This window comes from Vanessa tameamea, chromosome 25, assembly GCF_037043105.1.
Source record: "Vanessa tameamea isolate UH-Manoa-2023 chromosome 25, ilVanTame1 primary haplotype, whole genome shotgun sequence".
Taxonomy (NCBI): domain Eukaryota; kingdom Metazoa; phylum Arthropoda; class Insecta; order Lepidoptera; family Nymphalidae; genus Vanessa; species Vanessa tameamea.
The window spans coordinates 8,128,363-8,145,213 of record NC_087333.1 but is presented as its reverse complement, the minus strand read 5'-3'; the positions used below and the strand labels follow the sequence as shown (position 1 = coordinate 8,145,213).

Below are 16,851 nucleotides of genomic sequence, written 5' to 3'. Positions count from 1 at the left end.
ACAAAAGTTTTAATTAAGTTGTTAAAGCAGTTATATATTAATATATTTGAAAAAGAAATATTTGTAAGCTCTTGTAATCATTTATACACAGTGTTAAAATTAATTATAGATTTTTTAAAGAAAAGTTGCTAACTTGACTATTTCCGGTTAAAGAAAAAAATATGTGCAAAAAAAATTTTGTAAAGTAGTGTAGACACTTCTTAAAAAATGTTTTTCAAAACAATAATTAATAAAAAAACGTTCAAAATAAATAGTCTAATTTTATATTAATGAGTTTTAAATATGTTTTAGAATACTTTGAGAAACTATTTTTCGCAAATTCGCAAAATAAAAATATAATTTCTAAACTTTTAACACAAGTATCCGAACGTTGTCGGTAATTCAAAAAATCGAAAATGTCGGTTGCTTGTATTTTGTTTGAAAGTATCTTTGTATTGTAATCTAAATAAACAAATTACATTTAAATTCTTTATTTACTTATCATTGAAAACTAAATTAATCTAGTAAAGTTCCTACCTAAAATGCCACGAACAAAACGACCAGTCCGTAAACAAGAGAAAATTGCCGAAGATGACGATGCTTTGAAGAAACTAAATAAACTTGGTATTTATTTTATAATTAGTTCAAAATATTTGGTGAAAAACAATATGAATATACGCTTACAATATTTTTGAGTGTCATTATGTAATATGTTCTACTAATATGCATCAACAATTTAAATACATTTTTTTATCAATAGTTACTGACCAGAAAAACAAAATTGACTCACGCGCTCACATGGAATTGAGGAATGTGGAACTAGCATTTAAAATTCTTCTCGGTTCAATCAGCAATACATACTTACAGAAGACGGTGGGACAGTTGGTAAGTAGAACGATACATAAATATAGAATATTTACCTTGAACTTGCAAAAAGTCATAATACCATGAAAAAAAACATTCATAAATGTAACAAAAGACTACACCAAGTATAAGGTATACTTGGTGTAGTTTTTTGTACCCCAAGAGTATAATTTACCCTAACTCAGTGTCTGTAGTCTAACCTTGCAATGCCGTTCTCGCTTAGCAGGTGCTTCATTAAAATATCATTGATGTGGTTGCAGTGAATTTGTTAATGTAAGGTTTGTATTAGGAGTTAGGAAGACAATAGACCAATGTTTGGCAGATAAACTGCTATTTTAACATTGCTATGCCATTTGTGTATCATTTTAAATTTAAACAAGTTTGTCAAATAACATTATGATATTATTGCACCACGGACACCACCATCTCTTTCATTGTTAGTTTCTGAACCCGACACTGCCTGGATGAAGTCGCTATTTAGTGATAGGGACAAACATTTTTCGTATATTAAGGATTTATGTATTTCTTTTATGTTTACATTACTCCAACCTCAAGATCTGGAATAATCTTTGATATACATTATTGATTAGCTAAAATACAATTTTGAATGTCAGCAAAGTTGTTTTTGGAATCAAAATTAAAGTAGGTATAAGTATAGTATTACTCTAAAGATATATTGAATGTTAAAATCTTTAGTGTTTTATATAGCACAAGTGTGAATTGAATGTTCTTTATGTATATTAAATATTTCACAGAAAACAGAACTTCATCTCAAAGAACCGACAACGAGGAGGTCTACGAGACCGTCGAGTAGAGCTGCTTCTCACGATGATGGTATGTATATTCAAATGCATACTAATAATAATATATAATAATAATCTTCTTATGTACAATAAATATTTTAGGAATTATGTAGCTTAAACAAACAAGTATCAAAAATAATATATTAGGCATTAGTAATGGTATATTTACAAATTAGTTAAAGATTTTGTACCCAGCTAAGGTGCAAAATATATTTCATAGTAACTGGTATTTTAATATTATTGAAAATTGTCTCAAAATGCAATTTTAATTCAAGCTGCTTTGCCTTATTACTCACTTCATAAAAGACAGTGGACTGCACAGAGAATCTACTGAGTACTTTACTGCTACCTTTTGTCAGTTATTTAGAAATTCTATGCTATTATAGTCCAATTTTCGGAGAGGAATAAAATATTAAAATCTTAATTCCCATTTCTGGTGCTTCAATGCAAGAATTGCTGAAATAACTTATTGCCGATGTTGATAGTCGGCGGCTACCTCTTAAAATCAGGTTATTAGACTCCTACCTCTTTTCTCCTCTCTGATAGTGTCTCTAATTCGTCGGTTCTGAAATCAAGGAAACTTTGCCTACTCTCTAAGACGTTGGTCGTTCTAGGTTCTGTTGTAATGGAATAGGCGTTTGTCTTCCATCTCATCTGATGGAAAGTGTAGATGAATACACGTCCATCCAAAAGAAACCTGTTCACTCAACTCTTAAAGGCTCCAGAGTTCAACTCATCAGGAAAAATACACCCAGGCAAGTCGTTCCAAATTTTGGCGACTCTCACCAAAAACGAGCTGTCAAACCGTTTAGTTCGAATTTTGGGTATGTCAACAACATATGGATGAAACTTTTGCCTGCGCCTAGTAGTCCCATAAAGGAATGGAGATGGCTCAATCAGTTCGAAAAGAGCCTTCGAGCACTCTCCGAAGTGTATCCTATAAAAAAACGATAAGCTGGCAACTCGACGACGATGCTCAAGGGTGTGTAGTCTGCTATTTGAGAGCTTTTCGTTGTTAATTAACCTACGGGCTCTTCGGTCAACTGAGTCCAAAGCTTCCAGTTGATATTTGGCTGCACCGTCCAAGAGATGACTGCAGTACTCCATGCGGGATCGAACTTGGGCAGTGTAAAGATTTAGCAGCTGTTCAGAGCTGAAGTACCGCCGAACGTTTGAAAGAATTGATAATTTCTTGGACGCCGCTTGTGCCATAGACTCAATTTGTTGGCCAAAGTTGAGGTTAGAGGTGATGGTAATACCTAGAAGCCCTAGATGGTTTTTCGCGGAGAAAAGACACGCCTGTGTTTTTGAAGGGTTGAACTGGACAAGATTGGCGTCACCCCAATCGGACACCCACTGCAATGTCACATTCACCCGTTCAATCACAGACTCTCTCAAGGACCGTATTTCCTCTGGACTAGCTCGCGAGTTGGACACGCACCTCTCAATTACGGTGCTGTCATCGGCGTAGCTAATAATACCGGGTTTTAAAAGATCGTTTATGTGCAACAGAAACAAGGTCGCAGAGAGAACAGATCCCTGAGGTACCACAGCTCAAATCGACAACAGACAACTCGAATCGACCGTTCCCTCAGGAAGTCACATCCAGTCGCAGAGCTGTAGTATGCCGTATGCTGGAAGCTTACTAAGTAGTGCCTCGTGCCAGACCCGGTCAAAGACCTTTGAGATGTCTAATGAGACGGCTATTGCTTCACCGTGACCCTCCAAGGCCTCGCTCCAAAGGTGGGTGGCAGATATTGACATATCTCCGGTCGAGCGTGCCCTGCGAAAACTATATTGGTCACTAAGGAGCTCGTTTGCTTCAAGATATGTCATAGACAGATGGTTTATGAATATGATTGGCAAGCTCTTTTTTTTGGATGCCCGTCACATTGTCGAGCTTGGCATTTACCCCACAGAGACTTACTGGTTGGTGGCTCTATCTGAATGAGAGAATTATGCACGCATTATTACACTTAAATAGTTCTCATGAGAGACTCCCGCAAGACAAAGGGTCAATGTGTCACAGTATTACGGACGCTATCTTATGCCCTTTTGTCGTGACGAGAGCATTTTACTGTTGCATTTTTGTGTGCTCGCTATCATGATGTCCTTATCGATTTCGGCCTGCAGCACAGCACCGGCCAATCCTCATCATTTGTGCTGGACAGCATAGTGCAAGTGTGTGTGTGTGTGCGGAAGTTGCACTTTATTCCCTCTATTTCGTAATTCTATAGAAAATACGACACGATCGGAGGAAAGTCCTCGGGTCTACCTTACTATCAAGTCACTAGAGAAAACAAGGGATTCTAATCATAAATCCTTGCAATATAATCAATATTCAAGTACTCGACTGGACAAGTCTGGACTGTTGCAATTTTTGATATAATTTTCAAATTTAAATCCTTGGTTAACAGCTGTAGCTATATAGGCACATAAGTAAATCTGACAAAGGTAGATTTGATATCTTCAAAGTATTTATATAGTTCGGAAGTAGATCGCTTATTCGCAGACTTTATTTTGTATATTCTCTCTGATTGTGTGAGTCAGCTTAAAAAATATATGTATTCTAAATTGTTTTCCTTTCAAATTCATTTTCTTACTTGATTAAATTAATTTCAAATGAAATATTTCATCAGTTCATTAATGGCTTTACTTATAAATAGTTAACTTAGCGTACTTATAAGTAATGTGATTACTGTGTGTGTGATTAAAAACATAATCTCTCTCTTTTTATCACTACCTTTGTGGTATATGAATGAAGAGGACAACATGTTTAATCAGTTAATCCCGAATAAATTTATAAGTGAAGCCTAAATGCACAAAAAAATTTCTCTGGCATCTTGCACAATCATCATCTAACAACATGCAACGTCTCCAACTAACCGGGTGCTTTGGATCAGGGTACCTCACTGAGAACTCATCGCAGGGCTCCGGTGAACGAGGCGCTAGGAAAACTCATTTGGGTGAGTGCTTGATTCTTCATTCTAACATTACTTGACTATATCATTCATTGCCGTTCCCCTTGTATGACTATCTATCTATTCTTTGTAATATCTTACTAGTTAAGTTTTTAAATTTAGTACGTGTTTAGTGTTATTAAAGATTATAAGTAACTCTCTTATGTTTGATCAAAACAACTGTTAGTTTCCTCGTGGAAATGAGAATTTCTTACATGTCGCACCGGTGGTAGCTTTACACTTAATCCAACAGTGTAACATGACGATCAAAGGTGCTCTTATGAGCCTACTTGATTAAAGAATATTTTGATTTTGATACATCTATCGCTACCACTATGACCAAACGCCAGAAACGGGTCGTTGTTAACATCAAGCATTGACTTCGGCCAATCGCACTTCCAGCGCCGCCGTCGGCGAGCCGCAGCGCCGGCCGCCGCTCGCGCTCGGCGGACGCGTCGGCGCGCTCGGCCCGCGCGGCGCCGCGCACGCAGCGCCGCCGCTCGCGCTCCGTGTACCGCACGCCCGCCTACAGCAAGAACGCCGCCGTCACCTACCCCGTCATCACGCCCAAGGTTATCGCCATACTCGTGCCGACTCGGCCGACTTTGCAGGACGCGGGACTTATTATAGTGCACCAGTGCACACACTTTTATTTTGGATCTGGATGTGGATACGGATTTATGAAAACACAGAATGTTTCGATAGAAAAACCCAATAAAATTTTATCTGCAAAATAAGTAATGAATGGTATCGTCATATTACAGGTGACGCCGCACACTCCGCTGGCGGTGCTTCGTCAGCCGCGCGCGGGGGAGATGGTGCTGTCGATGTCCGGCTCACCCGTCATGGCTACCTCCGTGTGCACGTCGGTGTCCCCACTAATTTATTCATATCTATCACGATTATACTCTTCAAATGTTTTTTGCAATAATATTGTGTTATTACTATCTAGTCATTATCATTAGCAAGAGTTTCATAAATTTGCGTTAAATGACTTAGACGCCGTTTAACGAAATACATAGTCGCAGGTTCGATCCTGACCTCTTGGGCAATTGTCGTCCCAACTCAAAGCAAAAAGCTTTAACCTTAATTAAATAGGAATATTAGGAATTCGTTAAAAGGGAGTATTGCTACTATTCTTCGTAATAAAAAATATATATATATCGTATAGATTTAAATAGAACTAATTCAAGTTAATTTTACAATTTCAGGATGCAGTCAGATGAAAGAGCCAACTGTAATATTATGCTACAGGACGGCACAATGCTGTCTCTCCAGCCGAAGCAGCTCCGTCAGTCACAGGCCTACATCCCATTTTCTCTCATGGATGCAAATGTTCTGCACCAACTCAAAACACTCAAAGACAACCTCGATAAGGTAGTCAAGCTCGGGGAGAAGGCTATAAAATGAAATTATAATTTATCCTATAGGGAATTGACATTGTATAAGACATAGCTGTTAAATTTATTCTAATAATTAAACAAGATAGGACTAAGTTGTATGAAAAAGGCTTGAATAAATTATTCCTAGACTTTATAACCATACAAAATATTAACCATAGCTGTTTAAGCTATTTAAATTGCTGCCCTGTGTGTATCAATACTAATGTATCAAAATATTAAATCAATTTACAATTTAAAACTAAGAAAATAATACAAAAATCAGTAAATATCAACTGATTCAATTTATCCTTCTCTTATATTCCGCCGCACAATAATTTAAATGAATAGCTCAATTCTACACATGGTCCGATTAGCGATGTGAAAGCCGCAGGTTCGATGTCTTGAACTGTTGTCTCTGGTTGTAAAAAACTGCTTAATTGGAAGGAAAAGGCATAAACATGATTTAACAAGTCGAGTTGCGTTCTTGTCAGCTTTAATAATGCGCTGATGGTAAGGATTTTTGTGTGGTTGATGAAATACAGAGTAATTTATTTAGTAGACAAAGACATACGAAATTAAGTTATAATGTCAGTATATAAACTTGCTTTTTTTTTATAAAATGTGTATGTTAAATATATGAATGCTGTGTGTTGTGTTTTGTTAATTTTTAATGTTATGGCCGTAGTTGTGTGTTGTCTATTAGTTGTAATATATTTTTTAAATAATTGAATTTTTATTACTGACACTATAGGATAGGATTATATGATTTTAGACGTTTTTATACGACATCAATCTTCATTCGATATAAATATGACTGCTTAATTAGTATTTTGATATTTGACAAAAAGTATATATACTATTCTTATACAAGTAATTTGGCAGAAAATGATAGTACCTTCGGCTTATTATTCCGTACAATATAAGTTTGTAATGTCAGTTGAGTTTTGCCGCCAATAAATGTCATTTGTATTGTCAAGTTGAAATAATAAATTCAGTTTTTGTAGTCTTATAATTTATTGAACACAATCCCTAATTAAATTAGCCCTCTTAATAATTTAACATAATTGAGTATTTATTTTTGTTGAACTCAAAAGACCTATTTGAATCCCAAGGTGAGAAAGAAAGCAAAGTTTATAGTGTTAGATTAGACCTTCCGAATATCGGTAGTAAATTGTGAAAAAATCCTTAAAAAATTATAATAAAAGTTGCATACAAGATAGAAAGTGCAAGTCATGGTCTTATTACTTTGATATAAGACTAGGTGTTGACAAAATGGCAAACTTACAATTTATTAAAATATATATTTTTATTACTTAATCGGCATGAGTCGTGAGAACAGTCGCGACCTGCGCAGTAGTACATTTTTAGGTCTCTAGAGGTATGAAAGAGCTGGAGCGCTTAGTCCGTCAGTCGACGCTTGTTGTCTATTGGATTCTCACTCGTCATTTGGCTGAAAGTGTACATGACGAACTTGCCCCTATTACTGCCCATCTGAGCTCTCGACTCGTGTCGGCTTTTATACAATAACAATATAATTCCAGCTATAAATTTTAGTTCTAACTCGTCACGCTGACGGCACTGGCTAGTGTAGCGAGAAAACGTGTTATAGTCTACTATATCCAAAATCAAAAATATTTCGTGTTATTTTAGTTTTTTTTTTTAATTTGTGGTCGAAACTAGATCAGACGTGAAATAGTGATTTTAAATACATTTTAAAGATTACACGTGGTAATAATATAAGGGTCTTATTAACCTTGTAGGTAATAATTAATAACTCATTAAACAGTATCACACGTGTGCAAAAAATATATCAATATCCGTGTTTGCCGAGTGTCTGTTCCACTTCCTTAACATACTTCTCAGCTACTTTCTGTTGTCTCATGTCTGCCACCTAAAAATAACGGTCACGTATTTAAAATACAAGAAATATTTCAGTAGGCAACACATTAAAACGCCAATGTATGTGATAATTTTAAATAGATTATACAAAAAATAAGGTGAACGAAAGATAATTATTTTATTGATAGATACCCTCGGAACAAAAGTGTTGACTCTATATTATTACTGTAAAGACATGGCACACATTTTTTTATTTAAAAAAATCTATCTTTAATAAAATTGGAATTGTTTTAATAATAATTGATAATGGATATAATCTTACCTTCTGCTTGATGACTCTTCTCTCATACTTTTCTTGTTGTTCTTGCTCCATGCGTAAGGCGACGCCTTCATTGTGAATCTTTTCACGAAGTTCGGCACTAAAATAAAATTTAATATTATAACTTCGAAAGTTTTGTATTTAGATGTTTGTAACGGTTTTAATGCCAATCCAAACCCGACTCGACTGGGTGGATTTTTTTATATAAAAAGATTTTACATTGTGTAGATACTAAAAAAAACATAACTGTTTACGTCTAGAATTTAAAGCGAAAAAACAGCTAGAGATTATGAAATGTATATAAAATATTCTAAAAATAAAATAGAATTCAATTTTATAATAAACAGATACTACAAATTACCGAGCACGTTCCTTGTCGTTGATTTGCTTCATAATTTCTTGACGATGTTGTTCAACACGCGCCTTGCGTTTGTCTTCCAACTGTAAACACATTAACAACCATTTTAGCGTCGACAGTTCAACGCACGCAGACTAATAGAAAACTGGCTGGCTCACTGGTCTACTGTTTATTGTTATAAGGCTGCAAAGCACGAGGTCTTTGGCTTACACCTTGGTTTGGTCCAGTAAAATGTAAGTGGGTTATTCTGCTAATAATTTATTTCACAGAATTGCTTCCCAACTTATAATATGTCTCGGAAAACATGTCAAGTTTTTTGAATAATATATGTAGGTGGGCCACTTTATGGTGAGTGGTCACCACCATATGCATTGCAGCTGAATAACAAATAATAATAATTCCTTACAAAGACAATGTCCTGCCAAACTTTAGGACTAATATGTTATGTCCTTTGTGCCTTTAGTTACTCAATTTCCCTTCCAACCGGAACCTAAGTATTGCTGTTTGGCGGTCGAATATGTGATGAGTGGCTTGCAAAAAGCCCCACAACGAAGTGTGCAACCAAAGTTGTCAGTCCGGCGTCTAAAATTTTTCTGCCGTCGCTTTAACGTGTTTTTGGAGAATAAAGGGAGGGAATAAGAATTTCTAGGTTTGCACACAATCTTAATATCTCTTGCGCACTTGGTACCGTAGAGGTTCGTCGCCGTGACCTAAATCAGTTAGCAGGACATTGTGTTATATTATGTAATTAATACCTGTTTCTCTTTACGAATGAACTCCTCGTTCTGTCGAGCCGCGTTGTTGAAGCTCTGCTCGTCTTTTGCTATCTCTCTAGCGATTAAACGATGAATATCGGTAATCTATACGGAAGCAAATAATTCCAAGTTTAATTAAAACAAATAATTTCACATGATAAATTATATAACCCTTTAAACAATCCGTACTAATATTATAAATGCACGAGGCCGTGAAGCCGTTGTTTGTGCACCTGAAGCTTTTCCATTCGTATTTGATTTGCTGTGTAACGTCATTATGAAAGTAAAGGAATGCGAACACACTTGTGAGTTATGTCCATACACATACATATATTTGATATCATGATATAAGTGCTGCGGTCTAGTGGCAATACTAGGCCACTGATCTCGAAGTTCTGTGTTCAACCTCCCAAATCGGCCCGATAAATGTTATTGGGTTATCTATCGAAAAATTATCGGTGACAGCGAAGTCGAGAAGTTATGGTGTGTACTCCCATGCCTCGATGCCATTGATCCTGCGTCTGAACTCTTTCCGGTCGTATCGGGCTTACCGTTTCATCTGATAATGAGATTGGATTCTCATTATAGAAAGTGCACCAGTGATTGGGTCCAAATTTGGCTTGAGATTGGCTGCTGTTACAGAAATCGGTCAGTACGACATCGTATATAATATACATATACTTGTAAAACATATTTTTTTCTAAAATTCCTCAATTAAGTATTAAAATTATGAATTAATCTCATTAAATAATAGAAAAATTGAGAAGAATAGAATGACGCTTAATTATATGTGGTAAAGGTTGTTCAATGTTCTCATCACCTGCTGGACTCTTGCTTCATGCAATCGCTTCATTTCTCTGTTCCTCTTAATGGCGGCCTCCCGCTCTTTCCGTCTGTATTCACGTTCAACATCCTCTTGGATCTTCAGATTGCGGATACGTTCCAATTCTTCTTTGAGTTCTTGTTCCGCCTACAACGTTAAGCAAGTTAATTAGAATAAACTAAATTTTCTTGTAAAACTAAACAAAACCATATCATTTCAACTAGTGGATAACTTGAGAGCTGACGAAGCTGAACTTTCATCTTCAATTATCATCGATTGATTTCCGGTGAAAGCCACCCAAAACACTACGGCAGTGATTGTATTTGGAGTGGTTTCCTGATTGTTTTGAATGATAAGTTTGAAAATTTGGTGTCTATTACGAAAATAAATAAGCAATACTAATAAAAATAATGTATATAATGTTAAAAATAGCACACAAAGAGAAGGAAAGCAATTATCATGGTGTGGACAATGGAAATATTATACGGATATATGGATGTCATATTACAAGTAAAGAGAAAAGAGGCAAAAGGGATACCGAAATAAATATGGATAAACAGACGGATGATGATATCAGTAAGAGTAGACATGAGAATACCAATTAAACGTTCAGCTTAAAACGCTTTCAAAGAAACTAGTTTTTATATATGAGGAACGTACCTTCAACTTTATTTGATTACGATACTAAATACAGATTTTATAGATAGATAGCGCACTTATAATACTTTACCTTTTGTGCTTTAGCGATGTGGTCGATGCCTTTTTGCTTAGCCGCTTTAACGGCTTCCGCCTCTGCCCTGTTCTTCGCTTCGCGCTCTTGCTTCTGTTTCAGAAAGTTTGCGATGCGAAGATCCATGATACGCTCTTCCTCATTTTGTAGTTGTTTGTAATAGAGCAGTTCCGCGTTGCCTAACCGTATTTGTTTGTTATAATTACAATTAATTTAAGTCAAAATAATGTAATGGATACAACACGTGAATTTTAAGTAAAGATTGCGGACCAACTCCATTGATTTTTTACATGCTAAAAATGTGTAAATTAATTATAAATTAAATATAACTGTTAGGAATATATCATATTAGTAAATAGATGTAATATTTTCTATGCTTAAATCACATTGTCTATTATATATAATATTTGATACTCAGGAGGCTTTGTATGAGTACTCTATAGTAATAATCAGCATATAATGTAAACAGTAACTCAACAGTGATAATTCTTTTATTATTAAAACATGCTGAGCGGTTGAAGGATCCATTTAAAGGCTCAGATTAGGTACGTCATATGGTTCGCAGATTCATCATCGTTGATATTTTGGGGGATGTTTTGGGGATCCTTTGTCCAGCACAGAGACATTTACGGATTGTTAGTGTTATATTTTCGCAAAATATTCACCTTGATCTAGAATTTCCTTAAGCTTGGCCTGTCTCCCTTGCTTCTCTTTGAGCTTTTGTGCCTCATCTATTTGCATGGCGATGTTCGCTTGATTCACTCTAATGCTTTCTTCTTCTATACGTTCTGCCTCCATTATCTATTATACAAAAAAAATATGAATAATTATTTTAAAAATAAATTACTTTTGGAACCTATATTTTAATCGTTTTAAGTTTTTTTTTTCTTTAAACGTGACTTTTTATATGAAGAATAATTGGTATAAAAGAAGATTTATTAATCATAGTAACGTTATTTAAGTCAATTTGAATTTTGAAAGTAGCACCGGTAACCGAGAAGCTATTTGGAAACCGGCTAGTATGGGCATGTTATGCGGAGGAATGAGGACCATGTTGTGAGAAAGGTTTTGAGAATGGATGTGGATGGATATAGAGGTTGGGGACGACTAAACAAATGCTGGATGGATTGTGTGAAAGACGATATGGTTAGAAAGAATGTTACTTGTGAGATGACGTCCGACAGAGAAGATTGGAAGAAGAAGACATGCTGCGCCGATCCCAAGTAAAATTGGGATAAGGGCAGCAGGATATAATGTTATTCTATCTGTTTTCAAAAACGAACTAGCTCGATAAATTTAAATAAAAGTTTGCAATTACAATGCCCAATATTTTGTAACCTTAGTCCAAACCAATGCCCTAATATTTTGTAACCTTAGACGTCTCATGTGCTTTGATCTGCTCCTTCAAGGCAGCTAGATTTTGCAATCGGAGGTGATGTCTTCTGTCTTCGTCTTCTTCAGCTCGACGTACAGCAGCCACTCGATTTTCTTCCATAATCGCATCCAACCTTCATAGAAAATTAAACAAAAAATCCAATGAAAACTTTGAGTATCATTTGTCTTCTATGCTATAGTTATTTCTCGGAAAAAAGGTGAACAACCTGAAGGAAACATCTATTTCCCATAGTCAGCAGCAGTATAGAGCCAAGGGTCTTAGATGTTATGTCTCTTGAACCTTTACCTACACTTGCTCACTAACCCTTCAAATCGGAGCAATATGAAGTATTGTTTTTTGCCAGTACGATAGATATGATTTTTTAAGAGGCTTAACCAAGTGGTTAAACCTCAGAAGGGCCTGAAAAGAACTACCATTGATATTAGACACATATTAGTTGATTGTTAAAAATTGTTATGCTCTCAGTTTAAGGTTGAATATTCACCTGCGTTCTTCCTCATCGAGTTCCTTCTTGACGAGTTCTTTTTCAGCGATCTGTGCGTCACGGATGGCATGACACTTGGAAGCGAGTATGATGCGATTGCATAGTCTTGGTCCTTGGTAATTATTTGCCCGAAGAACTAGAGACAAGATAATAAATATTTCGTTTGTACAACAGATTATTTTATTTTCATCTTTAAATCACTAATATGTAATAAAAACTGATTGCTTTGCTGACGTAATCTTACTTTCAGCTCTTGATAACTTATAAGCAGTTTGATCTGGTCCTTCCAACTCAGGGTCTGTAGCACCGGAGGCTTCCGCACCAGGCTGCGGCTTGAGCTGTTCCTTCAGTCTTTGCTTTCTTTCTTCGGACTCCTTGGCCGCTTTCTGGATCGCAGCTTCTTGATCGTGCATAGCTTGTAATTGCTCTTCTTTGGTTACTATCTGATGTGCATAAAAATAACCGTGATACGAAGCAAGTATATTTATTATCGAAGCCGTTATAATTGATAAATATGCATTCATGAGGTTACGTTAACCTAATATATATTATTTAAAAAAAAAACCTTAATTTTAAGGTTGGAATACATTTAGTTAACCAAACAAACCTTAAAGTTAAGTTAAAATGTTATTTTATCGCAATCTTATTGGATCATAATCGTTGTATTTGAGTTTTCTTTTTCTAATTACACAATGATTCAGTGGCGTTCAATCGATTTGGGATCGAAATAGAATCGGGAAAGTATTGAAACCATTACAACTTAGTAGAATAAACCCCTGTTTACTTAAATGTTTCGGTTTTTAACTTTATTAATTAGGTCTTAACTGAAATAATATGACTACTAAGAACCGGTGAGAGTTCCAAAACGTTTACGTTAAATTGAGTACAGGTAATTGTCGATTCAAAAGTACTTAAAATAGGTATCATTTGATTCAATTAAATATTAAGTATTTCTATCAAAACAAACCTTAGCCTGTTTCTTCAATCTTTGAAATTCATCCTTCTTCATAACAGCTGGGTAGAAGTTGGGTGAGGTCTTTGGGATCATCAGAGTCCTCCAGCCTCCGAGCTGTGGAACTAGGGTGTATTCGTGTTTTGGGAGCTCGCATTTGTGGATCGGACGCTTCGTGATTGGAAATTTGAGGCGACATTCCGATGGTCTGATGAAGTGTAAATTAATTAATGTCATTTTATCATTGTAATTGGAGTAGTGTAAGATCGTACTTCATCCAGTCGATAGAAGCAATTTTATTGAGATGAGAAAAAATTCGATAAAATGGTGCTCGAATCAGTTCGAAATCGTTACCACATTCTCGATCATACTCGAATATTCAGTAAGCAATAATGGCCCCAAAGACATAGTAGACATAGACATAGACATAGACACGTGAACCACACTTGAAGGTATCTATAGCCTATTCAAATGGAAGTAGGAAAAAAGATAAACAAACCTTAGATTTACGTAGGATTTTTATGCGATTTCCTAATAACTCAGCTGTTATGCACTACTAAGAATTTATGATTATTATATCTTTATTTATAATACAACACTATTACACTTAACTACTTATTTCCATTTAATTTTACTTCCAAAATTTCGATAACAGTTTCGTCGACGTTCAAAACGCTATTTTTTTTTTGCAAATCAATACTGATTATCATATATTAATCAAGTTCTCAACCAATGATATCGCGTCAATTTGCTGTCAAATGGTTATTTGGCTTTTTTTCCTGTTATGGTTGGAATAAAGTACATTTACTAGTCAGTGAAAGAAAATATCGTAGAAAAATCTGCATGTATGGCGCCACATAGGTATCTATCAACCAATACTTAGTATTGTTGTGTTTAGGTTTGAAGGGTGAGTGAGCCAGTGTAACAGGCACAAGGAACATAACATCTTAGTTCTCAAGATTGGTGACACTTTGGCGATATAAGGATTAATATTTCGTACATTGGTTATAGGCGTTGGTGATTAATTACCAGGAGCTGGCTATTTTCATCTACTAAATAAAACAATGCAGCCTTGTGGAAAAAACTCCAACCTCTTCGTCAAGGCGAGAGGAGGCCTTTGCCTTTGACTGTATAAATAAGTCTATAAATGTTTACTTAAAAATACACCAAGTAATTAAATCGAATTGTTCTATTGATATAAAGAGATTTTTTATAAACGACATTTATTTCTTTTTTTTTTTTTTTGGTAAAATAGTGCATAAAATTATTATATATTTTTGCTACTTGTGCAAGTCTTATTTTAATATAAATAATAGACTTATAAACAGTCTCGTTTTAGCGTAACTATATTCAAATATATTCGAAAATATATTCAAGAGACTTTCTAGGGCATTTTTTATAATTTAATTTAAAAAAATACCTATGTAATTGATAACAGCCTGCTTCGCCTTTACTTATAGCGTGGTATTTAATGTTTTCGTGCAAATTTTTCACAGCTTTTGGCATATTGTAAATTGAATAAATATCAAAAATTAAATAACCCAACAAGTCGTCGTGACTTTTAAATGTACGTTGCTTGGAAACAAAATGTTTTATTTAGTTCTTGTTTACCCATCGATAAAGCAACTGTATCGATAATGCAAAAAGAAAAACCAAATTAGTTTGTTAAAAATAATATTATTATTTTAATCAACTCTTTATCCAGTAGTTGTTATTTAATATAAAACGTAATACAAAATTACTCAAGCGTATTATTTTTTTATTTAAACTCAAAATGAATAAATTATATCTTGATATCGTTGTTAATGATAGCTGTAAAAAAGTAAATAATACCTATGCACACTAGTGGCGTATGAATAAAGAATTGTCGATAATCTCAAATGTATAGTGCGTTTATATGTGTGTATTATAAGACTACACGAAATATAATAATTATATATATTGTATTACCGCCACGTCTACGAATAGAGAGCGGTGGGTAGTCAGCATTTCGGCTTGAGAGGGCAATAAATGCTAAATTGCAATTACTTAGTTGCATGAGAAATTGTCTATGTCCATGTCCAGTCCATGGTACTTTAAGCATGAGGAAATATTAAAAAACGTTAAAGTTTTACGTTTTGTTTAACTTGTGATTGTAAATCCTTTAACAAAAAAAAAACAATTTAATAATATCATATACCACGAGTATCGATATGTTATCATTCATCGATAGTCATTTGTCATATCATCGATATGACAAATGACGTTCAAGTGCAACACTAAAGTCGTGTTATCAGTTACCTTTCAAAATGTATAAAAGTAAATAAAAAACTCATGTAATATTCGGTTAATTTAAAGAAATGTTTAACTCGTTTACTTGACTAAATTCAACTACAGACGACATGGTGAAATACAGTGTAATATTTATTGCATAACTATGAAATAGGTTATTTTTCTATAGAATATAATAATTAAATTAATTAATAGCATAAATTATAAATCAGTACCATGGAAAATAAAGGAAAACAACCACATAGCAAGTCTTACTTCGCGCCATTATTTGTAAGTAACATTAAAATAGAAAAATTAAGATACATATTTGTTACTTGAAATTAAACGCTTACGCTTTTACTTTGATATTTAAGAATAGTATTATTGCGAACAAAATCTCTACTTTTCACTTTCATTAAACAACTTTTGTAGTAGTTATTAATTTATAAAAACACATATATTCATTTTGAATATTTTTATCTAAACACATTGCATATACGTGATGCAATATGTTTAGGGTTAAAAAAAGCTTAAAGCAAATTAGACATATAGTTTACAATATATATTTTTTTTATTCTAAAAAGATATTATATGAAATAGTATTGACAAATAATTTAACCAATAAATAAACTTCTTTCATCTTAGATTGGCTGAAACGTAATACTTAAATCTCTGCCTATCTCTATCTGCATTTTCTGGTCATAATTATTCTTTTGTATATCAATTATAAATAACTTTCAGGCGGGCGCTGTAGCCGGTGTTTCAGTAGATGTGACCCTCTACCCATTAGACACCCTCAAAACTCGGTTGCAGAGTCAACAGGGATTCCATAAAGCCGGTGGTTTCTCTGGAGTTTATAGAGGTAATATTATATCTTCCTGTTATATATAAATGATAATTTGATTTTATATAAATATATATATTATTAAGACTTGAATATAATATATAAAGAAAATT

The 16,851-nt window shown here is 34.4% G+C and overlaps 4 protein-coding genes across 5 annotated transcripts in view; 3 read left to right on the top strand and 1 right to left on the bottom strand.

The window, feature by feature from the left end:
* LOC113396223 (mitochondrial S-adenosylmethionine carrier protein-like) overlaps positions 1 to 16,851 on the top strand; it is a 260,338-nt gene that overhangs the window by 239,688 nt on the left and 3,799 nt on the right. The window contains exons 2-3 of the mRNA XM_064218916.1: positions 16,128 to 16,185; positions 16,636 to 16,756. Coding sequence (XP_064074986.1) covers positions 16,132 to 16,185; positions 16,636 to 16,756 — 175 coding nt within the window. The 5' untranslated portion in view covers positions 16,128 to 16,131. The remainder of the gene's footprint in view (positions 1 to 16,127; positions 16,186 to 16,635; positions 16,757 to 16,851) is intronic.
* The window catches only part of LOC113392855 (trafficking protein particle complex subunit 2-like protein), a 177,136-nt gene that overhangs the window by 157,954 nt on the left and 2,331 nt on the right, over positions 1 to 16,851 (top strand). The window lies entirely within an intron of this gene.
* Positions 381 to 6,991, top strand: LOC113396222 (borealin). 2 transcript variants are annotated; one of them, XM_026634085.2, is made up of 7 exons: positions 381 to 603; positions 740 to 864; positions 1,599 to 1,677; positions 4,550 to 4,612; positions 5,009 to 5,178; positions 5,371 to 5,471; positions 5,818 to 6,991. In XM_026634085.2, exons 1-7 carry the CDS (start codon positions 522 to 524, stop codon positions 6,014 to 6,016), a joined length of 819 nt encoding a protein of 272 aa, XP_026489870.2. In that variant the 5' UTR covers positions 381 to 521; the 3' UTR covers positions 6,017 to 6,991. The 2 variants fall into 2 exon arrangements, with proteins under 2 accessions (XP_026489870.2, XP_026489871.2); XM_026634086.2 differs by lacking the exon at positions 4,550 to 4,612.
* LOC113396221 (cilia- and flagella-associated protein 45-like) lies at positions 7,735 to 15,290 on the bottom strand. Its single transcript, XM_026634084.2, has 12 exons — positions 15,065 to 15,290; positions 13,660 to 13,852; positions 12,937 to 13,135; positions 12,693 to 12,828; positions 12,185 to 12,320; positions 11,478 to 11,613; positions 10,813 to 10,991; positions 10,080 to 10,229; positions 9,260 to 9,364; positions 8,508 to 8,587; positions 8,150 to 8,246; positions 7,735 to 7,879 (listed from the first exon to the last, which is right to left on the bottom strand). Exons 1-12 carry the CDS (start codon positions 15,148 to 15,150, stop codon positions 7,799 to 7,801), a joined length of 1,578 nt encoding a protein of 525 aa, XP_026489869.2. The 5' UTR covers positions 15,151 to 15,290; the 3' UTR covers positions 7,735 to 7,798.